Below are 16,739 nucleotides of genomic sequence, written 5' to 3' on the forward strand. Positions count from 1 at the left end.
TGTTCCACTTCACCTGTTACACCCATTGTTGGTACTGTCTCGGTCACCTGCAAATTAACGGGAGACTTTATCACTGACCTGGTTGCCCGTGGTGTCTACAAGAAAAGGATATTCAGTACCAGCTACATCAACCATCATGACCGGTTCTTCCCTAGTACTTCCTGTTAACCTGACTATCTGTAGACTACAGGTATGACCTGACCCCTAGCGTTGGCTACCATTCTCCAATAAAGCTTATACGGCCACAATTGGAGCTGGTGCCTGTTGAACATTTGCTGATCTCTGTGCATATCCCTTATGGGGATATCCAGGTCTTCCCTGATTTGGGTTTCCTACTCGTTTTACTGTACAATTTCTACTTAAGTGTCCTGTTTGTTTACAATTAAAACATGTCCGTGGATCAGGTGAAAACGTGTGGTTGTGAGGTTTGAGCAGAGGGTAAAGGTGGTGGATATGGGTAAGGATAGGGAGGGTAAGGGTATTGTGGGGGATAGGAGTATGGAACCTGTGGTTGTATTGGGTTAGCGGAATAGAGCTGTGTTTGTTGTTGTGTGGGGTTAGTGAAGGCAGGTGTAAGTGTGTGTGCAGGTGCGAGTGTGTCTGTTGGCTGCGATGTTACAGTCATTCCCTCCAGAGCTTGGATACTGACAGCCATTAGTTTTTCGCTCTGGGTCTCCCTCTTTTTTGAGATGTTTTTATCGTGTTCTATGGCAGACTCTATGAGATTATCTATTGTAAATCCCCTCCAGCCAGGCTGTGAGGTCTGAACCCGAGTCTTTAAGTTCTCCTTCAGACCATCCATGAGTACCGTGACTATCATTCCCCTGTGGTGAGTGCTATCTTTAATATCTTCTACCCAAGGGAACTGGGTGATAGCCTGCAGAGCCCGGTCACAATAATCTTCTGTAGTTTCACTCTCCTTTTGCTAGATTGTGAAAATTTTGTTCCAGTTAACTGCTACTGGAAAATATATACCCAATTGAGTTACAATGCGGGAAATGTTACCTTGATTTACTTGGTCTGTTAAGGGAACGTCACCATCCAATACACAATCCGTGATAAATTTTGTCACGTCGGTATTGCGTGGCAGACAGGTCCTTAACACCACACGCCAATCTTTATTATTTGGTTCATGAGAACTACCCAAATTTCTCAAAAATCTTTGACATTTGGCTAGTTCCTTTTTTGGATCGGGGAAATCATTGCATTACTACTTCACTCGTGGGCACTACACCGTTCGCATCTGCATTTCCATTCGGAACAGTTATCGTCCGAATGGGATGCAGACCGGTAGCGTTGCTACCTCTGACCTGGTTACCTGGCTGGGGGTTTAGTCTGCTGCTGCTACGTATGGTATTAACAACTTCCTCTACGGGTGCAGAGTGTGTTAACACTTCCCTTGCTGTTACCGATGGAGATGACGGCACCACCCGTGATTGTGGTGATGCAGCATCTATCATCTACACAGCATGGGAAATGGCAGATATTACAATAGGCTCATCATCCACATCATAAACATTTTCTTTACGGTTACTTAAGAGGAGGTACAAATTGCTTGTTACATTTTTATGGGTATTTTTGGTAACTGTACTTGCACCTCCATCCACATAAGGTGGGGGAGGTGAACGTGAACTGCTGGCAATACTCTCCACAACGCTACCTTGCCACACGTGCGCGCCATTTTGTGGCTCGCCCGTATTGCAATTTAGCGTTGCGGATGCATTCTCTGGCAATGCGCTCGCAACGCTAGTTTGCTTCGCTTGCACATTTTTAAGCCACGCATCCCCTTCATGCTGCCACAATTTTAAACATTCACAATATTTGACCTTTTTCTCTCGGGAGCGCATCAAACTGATGTGATCCCGGACATTATCTAATACATCCTTATCAAAACTACCAAATCTGGGAAACGGTCCAACACTCTTCATCGTCATTTTAAACTATATATCACAATACCTTATTGCATAAGTACCGTACTTACTATGCATAATACGACGGGCCGATCCGATCGGCGCCTCCATTAGCAGCACATCATTGTCTAACATCTCTACTGTTTGCATGGCTCCCATTCTGAGACAAAATCCTACGCTTTTCAATAAAGATTTAAACTGGTGCAAGACAATCAAGATACTTTCACTTACCTGTGGACAATTTAAGTCGGCGGCGCCCACACACCTGGATAAGATTTGAAAAAGGCAACTTCCACACCCGGATAAGATTTAGTAAGGCAACTTCCACCTATGGAAGTTTATATGTCGGCCAATTCCACACACCTCTCTACAACAAAGACAACATGTACACCTGCTACTGTGTATAGAACGGTAAAACTACTTACCAAGCGGCTAGACTAACCCTTGCACCTAGCCCTTAAGCGTCATACGATACCCTTAACTTTGTTCAACAAATATTCACTGTTACACACTTTTTCCTGCGCAGAAAAATAAACGTTAACCCAGATATTGGTAACAATTGAAAAAGGTAAACCTCAACAGCTTTGTTAAAACACGTGGCAGCAGAACCGGAAGTGCGTATACGCTATTGTGCGACCAGCCGCATAGACAATAATGCGACTACCACACAACCGTATAATGACTTTTTAGCTGCGTACACAAAAATGTGTTTTTACTGCACGCAAAACTGCGACTCAACCGCGTACTCAATACTGCGGCACCCCTTCTAAACATTAGGTTCTATCAACAAAGGAAAACAGACTTTTTCCTTTCTTGTCCCTGGATTCTAGTCAGCTTCCTTTGTTCACATGAAAACGGATAGCGATTTTTCAGCACAAAGCGGTTACAGGAAAACCCTGCATGTGGCCACTCCACCCTTTGCTGAGATAGTTAGCCGTATGTGCTGTGAGTAGGTAAGTGACCTCACTACTACGAGCCCCCAACTAACGATACTGGATCAGAACCTCTATATACCCCTGCCTATACCTTCTAAAATCCTACCTATAAACCTCGAAGAATGACGCTAATTTGCGTACGCAGTCATACAGTAAATAGAGACTCCAGCCTTAGAACATGTGGTTCCAAAGCACAAAGTATTATTCAAGTAAAAGTACAGTCAGTTACACGCTATTGATCCAGACACAATTAGATGCAAAGGAAATATACAGACCCAAGTACAGTATACATACGCAGCGCTTCCGGACCCGATGATATGCATCAGCAAGAGACCCCTCGTCATTCAGCACGAAGACTAAGAACCCAGCGTTTGAGCACACATATTTATACCCCCCCAGAATAGACAGGACAATAGAGAAGTTGTTGCTGATGTCATTGGTACCCAGGGGAGAAGCATCTGTTACAGAGCATTTAACAGGCTGGTTCAAATAGACTCTCCCAGCCTTTAACAGCTGGGGGTCTTTCCCCCCCCCGCCCTCATGCTGCATCCTAACAGTTGTTCATGAAATATACATTTTGTTGCTTGTAGTCTCTGCGGTCCATAAGTTGAGAATGCATGATGCGATCTTCACACCGATAGTACAGGAATTCTGTTGAAAGAGTACGCATCAGTACGAAACCAAACACGACTCTCCTAGTATATATAAAACCTTAGTTATCATATATCTTTATTTCTCAGCATTTAAACTAACTGAACCAACTTAAATCATATACTTTAAAGCTTATTAAACCTTATGTGTGAATATGTAATGTGTGAGTATTCGGGGTTTGATAAAAGGACGCTAGTTAACTTGGGGCAGATAGGTGCGCATAAAGCTAATAAAACAGCGGTTTCATACTAAGTCCTATGCATTTGCTAATATGCGAATATACAGCGCAATTGTGCGTATTAATGTGTGTATGAGAAATGATGAAAAGATGCAATGGCATGTTGCTAATAGTAATATCGCCACATGTACTAAAGTGTGTTCATCTAAAATGGCGCTTAGGCGGCCATTTGCAAAATGGCGTCTTGCGATCTCATTTACTAAAATGGCGTCTTGCGGCCAGTCGCAAGATGGCGTCGCTGCGATCCAATTTCTAACAGATTTTGTCTCAGCCAATTATCCAGCTTCGGCAGCCTTTACCAATCATATTCCTTGACATATGCATAAAATATTCATGTGGGATACACACTCTTAGTAATTAGGAATTTTTTAACCAACAGTTGAATCATGTGACTACTGCAAAACGATCACTTTTAAATAATAATAATAATAAAAAAAAAAAAAAAAAAAAACCACTAGTGAAGTTGGTGACTAATGCTAGATAACCAGGCCGAATGATGACCCCCTCTCCCCTGTACTCATGTGTGGAGGGGGTCATAATGTGAGGTGGAAGAAGAACATGCACGGAGAACGGACCAAACAACTTACTGCACCCACATCGCTCACAGCAGAACGGGTGGATAGAAAGAATTGCGGACATTCCTGAAAGTGATTTAGTGTAGGTGGAATTCCCATACATAGATAACCCGCAGAATCAAACAAAAAACAGGCACTGATCAGGATGAGTAAATTATTGTACCAATAAATTTATTCTCTCTTATTACATGTCAGAATATATTTCCATAATTACAAACCAAGCAACTACAGCTGTAATGTCTTTTTACATCCAACTTTGCTAGAAGCTACACACATTTGCATGATGCAGATGAAAACAGAAAAAAAGAAAAACAAATTAACAAAAAACACATTTATCCTTTTCTGTGCCCGTATTCATCATATCAGTGCCCAAAATGAAATAATACGGTTAGAAAGACAAATCAGGGGTACAAACCAATACAAGTTGGCGACGGGCCTGAAGGTCTTTACCAGGAAACCCAAGTGGCAGCATGAGAGGAGACTCTCGGGGATGACAATGTAGTGAAGGATGCTGGAAAAGAAAACTCTTTGGAAATGCTGCAAACTATTCATAACGTACAGCAATGTATTAATCATAAAGTCAGCGGGTAGCGAGGACGTAGTAACAAAAGGTACAAGTCCCCACAGCTCCAGGCCTGCAGTCTTTTCTTTGGTGGATGTTAGAAGAGAGCAGCTACATAAAAGAGTGACTAAGTCCTATCCCCTTCCCCACCCAAGTCTCGGCAGTAGATTGAACAATATAGACAGTATAAAAAAAAAAAAAAAGGGTGACCTTAAAAATAAGGCAAATGGTTACAACTGTCGGCTAACCTTTATACGTGTAGGGTAACTTCACGTACCTCCTAAATAAATCCATTATATATTTGTTTGCCTTTGAAAAGTTGCTGCAAAGATGTAAGCGTAATGCAGAGAAATGGCACAAACACATACTGTAATGAGGTGCCTTGCATAGTCCCAAATAGTATATAAAAAAAACCCAAACACACACATGTAGCAGATTGTTTGTACTTGAAGATGAGAGCAACCGATAGGCGTACTTCACAAAAGCAGACACAATCAATGTTATTACACTGCAGGGATGAAGAGAGTCCTAAAACCCAAAAGGTTTCCGGGTAGTGTTTGAGGCAATAATGGGAAAAGGTGGAAATATGCTGTGCCACGTATCAGGAGTACGATTACAGTCTATCCAGAACAAAAAAACAAAACCCAAAACAAAATGCAGCATGAGACGCACAATCCACGTGTGTAACATCCATCTCATTCACTTCACAACCACCCTGACCAAAAGGAAAAAAACAAGAACAGGTGGTGATAAAACAATATAAAGTTTGTGATCTTTTATCTACAAGCCCTGAGCTTTTTTCCCCTATGAACTCGTTGTAGGTGAAAAAAGGCAAAATGCAAGAATTGTTGTATCTTGCAAGGTAAGTGCTTTGTGCAACAATATCCATATATATATATATATATCTTTACCATAAAGTCTTCTCTTTAGCTACAAGAGCAACATTAATGAAGCTTCAATTCCAGTAGGTTACAGAACGGTTTAACTAAACCCCAAATTCCAGTCATCTGAGATGTTCAGGTATCTAATATAGTCTTTGTTTCCATTGTATTTGTCCAAAGCAATCTCACCGCAATGTCCTGAAATGTATGAGAGATGTCTCTAGCCAATGTCGTGTCATCTTGGCGACACTGTTGGGCTAGAAAAAGAGCCAGAATTCCGGGATGGATGGAAAGGAATACCAGGAGAGGATGGGGACAGTTTCTTAGGACTGCATAGGTCACCGTTGTGCAACTTCCAGAGGAGTTCTTCATTCTCCATTGAGAGACGCTTGTTCACTTTGGATTCTTTCTCCAGAGATCGCTGCAAAACCTCCTGCTCTGTAGACAGCTGCCTGCAGTGACCAAATAAATAGGTGATATATACATACAACTATGTAATAAGTACACAGTAGAACATACAAATACAGTATATCACCAGTCTGTCTAGTGGTGAAGAAACAAATCAGTTCACACCTCAAGAAAATACATGTACATGCACTGGTGCTAAACCTAGAATGATGATACAACGTATATAACAACATGGACAGTTAGAGAATCCCAAGAGCTAAGGCTGACAAGTGCCAATTTAATGCGGTACAATAACGTGGTAGCCTAACAATTATGCACAATAATCCTATGGTCCCTACAACACTATCTATGTATTTAAATAATAAAGTTATACTCGCTGTAATATGATAATGGTGATACGAGGGTGATTCAATAAATAAGGCAACAAGACCTCTCATTGAATAAATGACATATACGTATAATCAATAGTATGGGCCTTGGTACAGAATATTTGTCCCCATACTTGTAGAGTTTATTCTCAGAACATTTCCTGTTTTCTTCCATTCTTGCAGGAAAGGGATGGCGTGGGCAGAACTGTGACACTAGATCATTTTAATTTTCCAATCAGGAATATTTTTGTGGTATGCAAAATGGTTCTCTCTGATTACAACCTAGGGAAAGATTTACAGTATTAAAGTGTGGTTTTACAAAAGTGGAGATGCTGATCATAGGAACCAATCAGAATCTAGCTATCATTTTCTAGAATGAGCCAAATAAATAATGAGAACCTGATTGGTTGCTACTGTTTGAGCAACATCTCTACTTTTGCAAAACTGCACTTTAGTAAACTTAACCTGAAGCGCAAGTAACTTTGGTTGATAGAAGTTTAAACATTTGCATATCTATTATTTTTTGCCATATTAGTAATTAGTATTAGTATTTGCCATCAAATAAAAGCAAGACCCACAGATATAATAGACCGCAATTGTCGTATTTGTTCAGTGAATTGATGCATTCACTTATGACAAGTAGTTGTGTTACCTTGATAAAGCTACGTGATTCGCCATGCGAGCCTTCAGATCCTCATTTTCCTGCTGGCATTTGTTCAATCTTTCCACTAGGGTTGTGTTGGTCTCCACCTTAAAGTAAAGGAATTACCACAATAGTGAGACACAATACAAGGTACAGAGCTTGACAACTTCACTTTAATAAAGCAGATTCTAAGGTCTAATAAATAAAATGTCAGGGGATTGGCAAATCCCAGTGTCTCACTGCACAAAATCAATATTCACTCAATGAGATTAGTTTGCAAAGCTTTGAGAATTACAGGCAGAGAAGCACAAGGAAACAAGAAACCGATGAACAAGTAAATGACGTGGGCCACCAAAAGCATAATCGCAATGTAATACTGTCCAGTAACCCCCGCAGCTGTATTATTGAGAAGTGCCAACATGTAAGCAGAGTGCAAGACATAGCATTACGGTTTTGTCAGTTTTATTTGATGTCCAGAAAATTTAATGTATTTATTGTATCAGGTGAGGGATATGCAATAAAGGGAATAAAACATGCAATACTTTCTTTCCGCTGGGCACTAATGAGAACCTGGCACTCATGAAATCAGAGGCATAGGTCTACCTGGATGGTCCATCGGATATTAATCCCTGGAAGGACCTGTATGTTTTAACCCCTTTTACACTTGCTCTGTGTATGGCTCTCACTGTAATAAAAGGAAGCGCGTTATGCCTGTCGTGAGTAAACAGTCAGGTCCAGTGGAACTCTGCTAGCATCAGGTGTCATTTTTTTGCCAAAAACGTGTCTAAGTGACAATGTGATGTAACTAGGACGCATCAGGAGACTGTGCTGATTAATGTGATATGTGACACTTGTATATCTGTGTGCAACTGAGACTGTACATGGCATGTGGTCTGGATTAAAGCTATGGCCGTTGCATTGTAACACGTTCCATGCTCATTGAGAGACTCACTCACGCAGAGATATACTAGTGTCACATATCAAATTAATCAGCAGAGTCTCCTGGTGTATCCTAGTCACATCATATTGTCACTTAGACGCATTTATGACAACAACAAAAAAAAAAAACAGGACAGAAAAGACACCTGCTGCTAGTAGAGTTTCGTGGACCAGGCGCGCCAAGATGGGCTGTTTGACACGACTGCAGCAGAGAGGCGTGAGGGCACATCTGTACTACCCTTAATGTTCAGGGTTTTTTTTATATATAGTAGTAGAATGTGTTTTTTCCACCTGAATGTAGGATAAGTAGAATAGAGATAGATACTACATTTATATATGGGATGTAGTTAGAATACTGACACACAGGGAAGATGCCTGAAAGAAACCCAGTATCGAAATCCCGACTTAGTACTAAAGATAAGTGCTAAATACCGACGCCTATTTTTAGCCCGACGACAGAATCCTGACAGGCGGCTTCCCGAACGGGTAGGGTTAGTATACTTACCTGCCCGTTCGGGATTCTGGTATTCGGGATTCCGGCGTTGGCCTTTCACCAGCCGCCTGGATTTCATACCCAACCCTTATATATAAAGTTATGAACTGTATAAGAAGATATTTATGCGTTACTGGGCATAAAAGCAGCTACATAAAAGCGCACTCACCAGCTTCTCGATTTGCATCAGCTTTTTGTCTTGTTGGTGTAATTTCTCATTCTTAATCTCTAACACTGCTTTCAGGCTCTCCAGCTCCTGCTCCAGGTACATCACCTGAGGGTTCTTCTGCAGGGACAGACAGGGAAACAAGTTACTGCACCCGGTGGAGCTAGCAGGTTGTTCTAGTTCTTGGAAACTTCAAGTTACATCTGTGACAGCTACGCTTACTGTACATGTTCTGCAGCAGAAAAAAACAGCACATTTATCTTGCTCCGGGCCTCAGGAGATAGACAGGAATGTGATCTTACACAGATGCAGCAAGCGAATGAGACCGTGACTACACCGCACAGTTTAAAGTATTTCACAACTATGGCAGTCGGCATGCATCCATTTAACTCAATATGGCAGTAATCTTACATTAGGAGATACTGATGGAGAAAATAGAACGCAAACTGGATGCATAGTGGGTACACACTGCTGTAGAACTGTATTTTTCATGATTACATTAAAGGCAGCAAAAATCTTTTCTTTAATAAATTCTGATTTTGCAGAAATGATTATGTTCTGTCCACACTAAGAATATGCTGTCAGCCAACATGTGAACAAGATAGGGAATGATGGACGTCCGGATGCCTAGAGAAGGACAATATAATACAGCATGTAGCCACCTGCCTCCTGGCTAAGGGACCAAAGAAAGTCATGGATAATCTGACCTGGACCCGTTTCTCTTTGGACAATTTTCTTTGTTCTTCCTCAGCTTTTAGCTTCACCTTCAGGGATTCATTCTCCTGTGCCAGCTCTTCTATTTTTTTCTTTGGAGTGAGAAAATAAATAAATTATTATTATAAGTAAATGTCGGAAACAATGCGAGGATCTGGTACAGGCGCACTATGAGACCAACCTCCAGCTCCGCCTGCTTCTCTTTAGCAGACTCTTCTAATGCTTTATTTTCTCGCTCCTGGTGGTTTCTCAGTTCTAGGAGAGGTGAATGTGGGTTACAGAGACATACCAGGTATATTATTCCATAATACAGAGGACATGCTGCAGTAGATGGAATATCTGCATTTTATTCATAGCGAACCCTCACCAAAAGAGGTGAAATAGGATATCAAAGCTGAAAATCACAGTGACAATCCAACCAACCTGGCAGACCGTAGCATCTGTGTGGGTAAGCTTTATGGCTCACTGGCAATGCATGTTCTAGCAGAAATTCACACTATTTTTATTAAAGTCAGCTATTTAAAACTGCCATTCCTATTCCCTGCTAAGTACACTTACAAATTCCAAATATATATTCCAATAGTTACGCAGAATAAGATGTGATATATGTATTCTGTTGATGGCTCTTTTATCTACCAGTCCAGAACATCAAAAGTACATTTTTCACAGTTAACTGTTTCAGTCTATATGGTGCTGGTACATGTGCAACCACCCTCTGCCTCTACATGAGCCTCTCTCAGCAACCAGTCTCCAGGGGCGCCGAGATTGGGGGGTAGCAGGTACAGTTTACCCAGGTTTGTTGCAGGGGCCAGGGTCAGCTGCTGATGGGGACCACCTCAGCAGAGCTGCAGCAGGTGCATAGTATTTGAGGCAGCCGCTGGGGGGATATTTACATTGTCCCTCTTTAGAGCCAGGCTCGGCCCCTCCCACAGGTACTGCATTGGCCGGGAGCCTGGGATGATGGAAATGTATCATGTGGAAGAGCGTGATAAACTATAGAGCGCTACGGAGACACAGGACAAGTCGGAGGCCGCTACTCCTACAAGTACCCATCTCTATTTCTGCCACACACTGCCCTTTGCAGCGCCCCCTGTACTGCGCAGCTCGACACATTGTATTTTTTTTTTCACTTTTAAGGAGAGGGGTGTGGCGACACCTCCTCTATTTTAGTTACGACCCCTCCAGTACTCTGGCCCATCCTCACTCTTGATGTCCCTGTCAGTCTCATCCATTCATTTCTTGGAACGATCATTGTTTGCAAGGTCCTTAAAGTGATAGGAATTACCTCTACTGAAGCTACCTTATAGTGCAGCAGAGTTATGATTATAGCGCCCCTTTAAGATGCAAGGAAAAAAAAAAAAAGGATGTTCTTACCGGTAATTGATTTCTCAAACTGCTGCTTTACGGCTTCTATCGACTCTTTATGACTGGTCTCTGCTGATCGTCTGTAGTTTTCATGAGTGGTATTGAGGTCATCAACCTATACGTAATTAAACAAAAGGCAGTGGTTATATACTAATATACTAAACTTTTTAATCTTTTCATTTAGCATAATAGTTGACATAGAATACAATAATACCGGAATTGTAAATTGTGAGCCTTTCACAGCAACCAGTCTCCAGGGGCGCGGAGATTGGGGGGTAGCAGGTACAGTTTACCCAGGTTTGTTGTAGGGGCCAGGGCCAGCTGCTGAGATGATCATTCAACTTAATTTTAGAATTATATTGTCAAAACCGGATTGGGTATGGGATGTCGGCGCTCGGGATTCCAGCGGTCTGAATCCCGACATTGTTAGGATACAGACACCCGTCGTTTGGTATCCTAACCCTCCATACCCTAACCCTCGCTCCCCAGTGCCTGAAACTATCCTCCCTCCCCCTAAACCTTTAGTGTCTAACCCTAACCCTACCCCAGTGCAAAAAATAGAGTACACCAAATGAAATACATTAATGAAATGAAGAAGAGAGGGACTATGGAGAAGGGGGAAAGGCAAAATACGATGCACTACACAACCCAAAGAAGACCAACTTCACTCAAGTCCAGGTTGCAGTCTACAGACTGTAGAGCACCAGGGTCACAGAGGTTGGCAGCTAGATACCTTAGAGGCCAAGTACCAGTTTTTGTATTATTAGGGCCGTCATTGATGGGGCTTCGATTTGATTCCAGTTCACAGTAATCAAACGTTCAGCTGCATTGAAAATATGGCCACAAATTTAGTGGTTTAGATAGGGATCTACAGGATTTACAAAAAAAGCATATGTAAATGGGTCCTTGGGTGGAGACACCAATCCCCTTATTCACCAAAGATACGACTTTGTCCCAATATTTAGATACCTGGGCAGTCCCACCACACATGTATAAAGGAACAGTGTGGCCGCACTGTCTCCAGCAGAGGTCCGAAGTCCCTGGAAAATCTGGTGCAGCTTCACAGGGACCTTGTACCAACGTGAATACATTTTTGGGAATTTTCTTTTATGTTGGTATTAATGGAGTATCTAGCCACCCACTGTCTGATGTTCATCCAATCATCCTCCTTTAAGCTAATCCCAAGGTTTCGCTCCCTGGTCTGTACAAATGGTTCTTTGAACTCGGAACGTGAGGGGGCTAACAGCAAATAAAGAATTGATATAGAGCCATTGCAGCTAGGATTGTAAATACTTACAAAATAAAGGTGGGAGGGCACATTATGAGAGGTTTGCAGAGTGAGCAGATAAAACTGCAAATTTGGATATATGCAAAGTTGATGACTAGTGGACCATGTTTTTTACATAGGTCTTCAAAATTACCTTTAATACGTATGATTCTAGTTATCCCGGCTGATACCCAGGGGTGCATATAAGACAACACCCCTGGGAAATGAAGGTGACGCCATCAAGGGATTAGGGGGGACGGATAGGGTGCCAGTTCTAAATGTTTACTTAATTTGTCCCACACCTGTAGAACGGCCCTCAAGCAGTGGACTTCCTGAACCAAGGCTGGTCTCATATTGTTAAATCGCCCGCAAATCAGGCATGTAAATTACAAAAACAACCACCGATGCGCGTGCCCACTGGTCGTTTTTGCCATCAATCATCGCCCGTACATGCAGGTCAACCTGACTATCCCGTCAGATTCAGCATGTACGGGGATGATGGATGTGCCTGAACTAAACGAGTGCACGATTGCAATGTTGTAATTGTGCTCTTGTTTATATGTCTATAAATGGACACGCACAGTGAGTGGTCGCACCACCATGTCGCTTTTAAGTAGTACACAGTTTTCCCTTCCGTACGTTGTGTGCCAAGATGCTGTGTGTCAAGTGTTTTGCGAAAAAAAAATTGGTCAAAATGGAAAGCCCCAGATCACAATTAACCGCTAATTTGGCTAAGCAAGCCCTGTGATTCCTAGGTTGTTTTTTTTTTATTGGACCACATAAAAGAGCAACACAGTGAATGGATCTCCTGGAGATAGAAGGCTGAGACCACAATTGGGATAGTCTAGAAAAGGTATGATAGTCTAGGCAGGATATTCATCTTGACCGAATTAACTCGGCCACTCCATGAGTTGCAAAGGGGGGCCAATCTAGGTAAATCCTTTTAAATCGCATGTGGTAAAGGGATGTAATTAGCATGAAATAACTGTTCATAAGTCAGTGTCTTTGTGATAGTTATCCCTAAATATTTAAAATGGCTGTGCACCAAATATACTCAAAGTTAATCTTTAAGAGTTTCTGTATGGGAGGAAGATTGAATACTAGAGACTCTGATTTAGTGCTATTCACTATATACAGTACCCTGAGCAGACAGTACAAGTGTTTAAATAAGCCTATAGGTTTTAAGAGAGGTCAAGGGTGTTCTCAGGGTTAAAAACACAGATAATTTGTACTGTGACCCCAGTACCAAAACCCCCTTAAAATCAGGGCAGTTTCGAATTTTGGCCACAAAGGGTTCAATGCTCAGGGCGTAAAGCAAAGGCGAAAGAGCACATCTTTGTCTTGTTTCATTACCCAAGCCAAAAACTGGAGAGTAAGGTCCATTAGTCAAGACCAAAGCCGTCGGGCCATGATAGAAGGCCTATATAGCTGACAAAAAGCTGCCGCAGAAGCCATAAGTCCGTAAGGCCTGAAAATTGAAATACCAGGATAGCCGGTCAAAGGCCTTTTCTGCATCAAGGGACAGTAATTTGAGCTTTCTGATAAAGGAGATTAGATTAATCATCCACCTTGTCTGTCTCGTGGGCACAAAACCTACTTGGTTGGCATTAATCAACTGAAGAAAATAGGAGTCTATTCCTATTTCAGTCTATTTCCTCCTATAATTAATAATGATCACATATTTAAGGAAATCAGGGTGGAAATGTTCATCTTCCAGAATCCTATTGAATATAAAAACCAAGTGTGGAGATAATAAAGCTGAAAATGTATTATAGTAGGCTGTGTGCAGACCATCAGGGCCAGGGGCTTTAGATGGCTTCTGCTATTTCAGAGCTATATTCAACTCCTCCTCAGTGTTCAATTTAGATACAGCAGATTTAGGCAGCTTGGGAAGTGTACATACAGATGCGCCTGCAAGTCGTGCCACGGTATGCTATGGCGTGTCCCCGATCGCGAGAGTGTGTCTCCATTAAGTCCTATGGAGACACGAATGCGGGTCCGCGGGAGTGCATCTCCATTATATCCTATGGAGACGCAAATGAGCATCTCCGAAGACGGGAGTCAGTCCACGCATGGCCCGAGACGCTGTGCTACGGACAAAGAAGCAGCTGGGCAGATCTGGATGTCTAAATACTCCTGAGCGACCGAAGAGGGAGGGAACTGTGTTTGGTGGGGTACATTAAGATTGTAAAGTGCTTAATAATAGGTATAAAAAGAGCGTTTAATAGCTACCGAGTCATAGTTAAGACCACCATTATTTTCTCGAAAAGGTGCAAATGAGAAGCCCTCTTTGTTTTTAATTGTGAAGCCTACAAAGTATCAGATTTATTACCCTTATCATACATTTTTTGATTTGCTCACCTAAGCAACTTTTTAATCTGTTCAGTCAATACCAACTGAAGCTCACCTCTGACATTCTGGAGCTGCTTAAGTACAGATGAGGAGAGGGAATGTTTGTGGGAATGCTCTAGGGGTTCTATTTGTGTGGTTAAATTGGCAATTCTTTTAGACTATTTTTTTTCCTGTGCGTAGCATATTTGATCATTGCTCCCCTAATAACAGCCTAATGAGCTTACCATATCCTTGGGTAAGGGACCTCCTGGGTGATATGAATATCAAAATGGTCTTAACTTTGGGTCCAAAGGTGTTCTTAAACTGAGTGATACGTAGGGGAGTCTCATTCAGTCTCAATAAGGGGCATCCTCTACAGGATTGCAATGAATCTAGTGACTAAAACCATGGAGTGGTCTGACCAGACTGTAGGAACGATGTCTACTTTTACTAGTACAATCAAAATCCCACTGCAACCTAGTATCATGTCAGCCTCCGTTACTGTTCTGCGGAGAGTAATATTGGGTGGGGGGGGGGGGGGTTTGCCACGACGTGCTTCTATCCAATTCAGGGGAAAAAAATGCGGTCAAACAGAATGTGTAATCTCTAGAGTGCAGGTGGTGGGCCCTCCATGTCTAAAAAGGATCAGCCTCAGTTATGCTGGCCAACCACTAGGCAATTAAATTGAGCAACTGAACGATAACGACGTCGTTATCGTCAATCGTTCATTAATCATTTGAAGATCGTTCATTAAAATGTCTAAAAACGACCAGCGATGCGTGCTCCCACTGGTCGTTAAGACATCTATCATCGTGCAAACAAGCTGGTCAACCTGACGATAACGTCAGGTTGAGCATGTTTGCAGATAATTGAGCCTGCACTGAACGATTGCTCGTTCAGTGCAGGCTCATCACAGACTGACAATCGACTGCACGATTACAATATCGTAATCATGCAGTAATTTTCAGCTCGTCTAGTGAATGGGCAGCATTACTGTTCTGCGGAGAGTAATATGGGGGAGGGGGAGAGAATTCTTTCAAGGTGCTTCTATCCAATTCAGGGGAAAAAAAAATTGCTGTAAAAATCACCTCCTACTAAAACTATACCCCTATGTAGTATATGAATTTCAGCAAATAGTGGGAGAAACAAACTTACCTAACCTACATTGGGCATATACAGATTCACGAAGGTTATAACGTTATGTCCAATCTGTGCAATTAAAAACAGATATCTCTGATTTCTTATGTAGCATCAAGGAAAAGGGATATGCAACAGAAATTTTCCCAAGCGGCTAGTACTGTGTCTACTAAATATTCTGTTATGCTATCGCACCCAACAGAAGCTAACAGAATATCTTATAGAGATGCTAAAATTGTTTACGATTCTCTTTGTGAAGAACAAGCTTGAATGAATATTACCAGGAAAATTATTGGCACATTTGGTGAAGTCTACATCTTCACCTAAGCATATCTCCTCCATTCAATTAGATTCAGGTTCATTAGGTACCACTCCAAACCAGATTAGTGAAGCTTTTCTTAGGTACTTTGAATCTTTCTATTTGGAATCTCCTGACCACCCCACACAGGGTATGGATTTCCTACATAGGGCTGATCTTCCAACCCTTACAGAGGAAGACAGAAACATTTTAATGGCCCCGATCACTGAATTAGAACATATGGCACTTATAAAAGGTTTACCTACAGGCAAAACGCCAGGTCCAGATGGTCTGTCAGTGGCCTATTATAAATCACTATCCCCACTCCTTGTCCCTCATCATTCAAATCTATTCAACTCTATTTTACAAGGTAAACTGGCCCCTAATGATGTCAATATTGCCCGGGTCATTTTATTACCAAAACCAGATAAAGACCCTACGCTAGTTACCCATACCGTCCGATTTCTCTTTTGAATCAGGATATGAAACTATTTACAAAATTATTGGCAACGAGATTACAGTTGATACTACCTAAAATTCTCCACCCCGCTCAAACCGGATTGCTTAAGAATCGTCATTCAGTGCATAACATAAGAACACTCCTTGCAGCTATGACTAAAATTCACCAGGCTCGGGAAAAAGATAGCATAGTTGTCAGCTGTGATGCAGATAAAGCTTTTGACCGAGTGGCATAGGCACACTTAAATAGAATTTTTTCATACCAGGGATTCAGTCTGGATTTTACCCATGTTTTCAATGCTTTATATCATAGGCCTACAGCTTTTCTGACCGTAAAGGCCCTAAATACAAGACCGTTTAAGCTATGCCGGGGCACAAGACAGGGTTGTCCGCTCTCCC

General features: G+C 41.9%; 1 protein-coding gene across 3 annotated transcripts in view; it reads right to left on the reverse strand.

Annotated features, from left to right (window-relative positions):
• Positions 1–4,449: 4,449 nt before the first annotated feature.
• The window catches only part of MTUS1 (microtubule associated scaffold protein 1), a 221,233-nt gene continuing 208,943 nt past the window's right edge, over positions 4,450–16,739 (reverse strand). For all 3 annotated transcript variants that reach the window (XM_088478757.1, XM_088478758.1, XM_088478759.1), the window contains 6 exons: positions 10,858–10,963; positions 9,665–9,738; positions 9,477–9,575; positions 8,773–8,889; positions 7,181–7,278; positions 4,450–6,204 (listed from right to left, as the gene is read on the reverse strand). In XM_088478757.1, the coding sequence (XP_088334883.1) occupies positions 5,988–6,204; positions 7,181–7,278; positions 8,773–8,889; positions 9,477–9,575; positions 9,665–9,738; positions 10,858–10,963 (711 nt within the window). In that variant the 3' untranslated portion in view covers positions 4,450–5,987. The remainder of the gene's footprint in view (positions 6,205–7,180; positions 7,279–8,772; positions 8,890–9,476; positions 9,576–9,664; positions 9,739–10,857; positions 10,964–16,739) is intronic.

The sequence above is a fragment of the Taudactylus pleione genome, unplaced genomic scaffold (genome assembly GCF_031769625.1).
Source record: "Taudactylus pleione unplaced genomic scaffold, aTauple2 ptg000218l, whole genome shotgun sequence".
In the NCBI taxonomy this organism is placed as follows: Eukaryota; Metazoa; Chordata; class Amphibia; order Anura; family Myobatrachidae; genus Taudactylus; species Taudactylus pleione.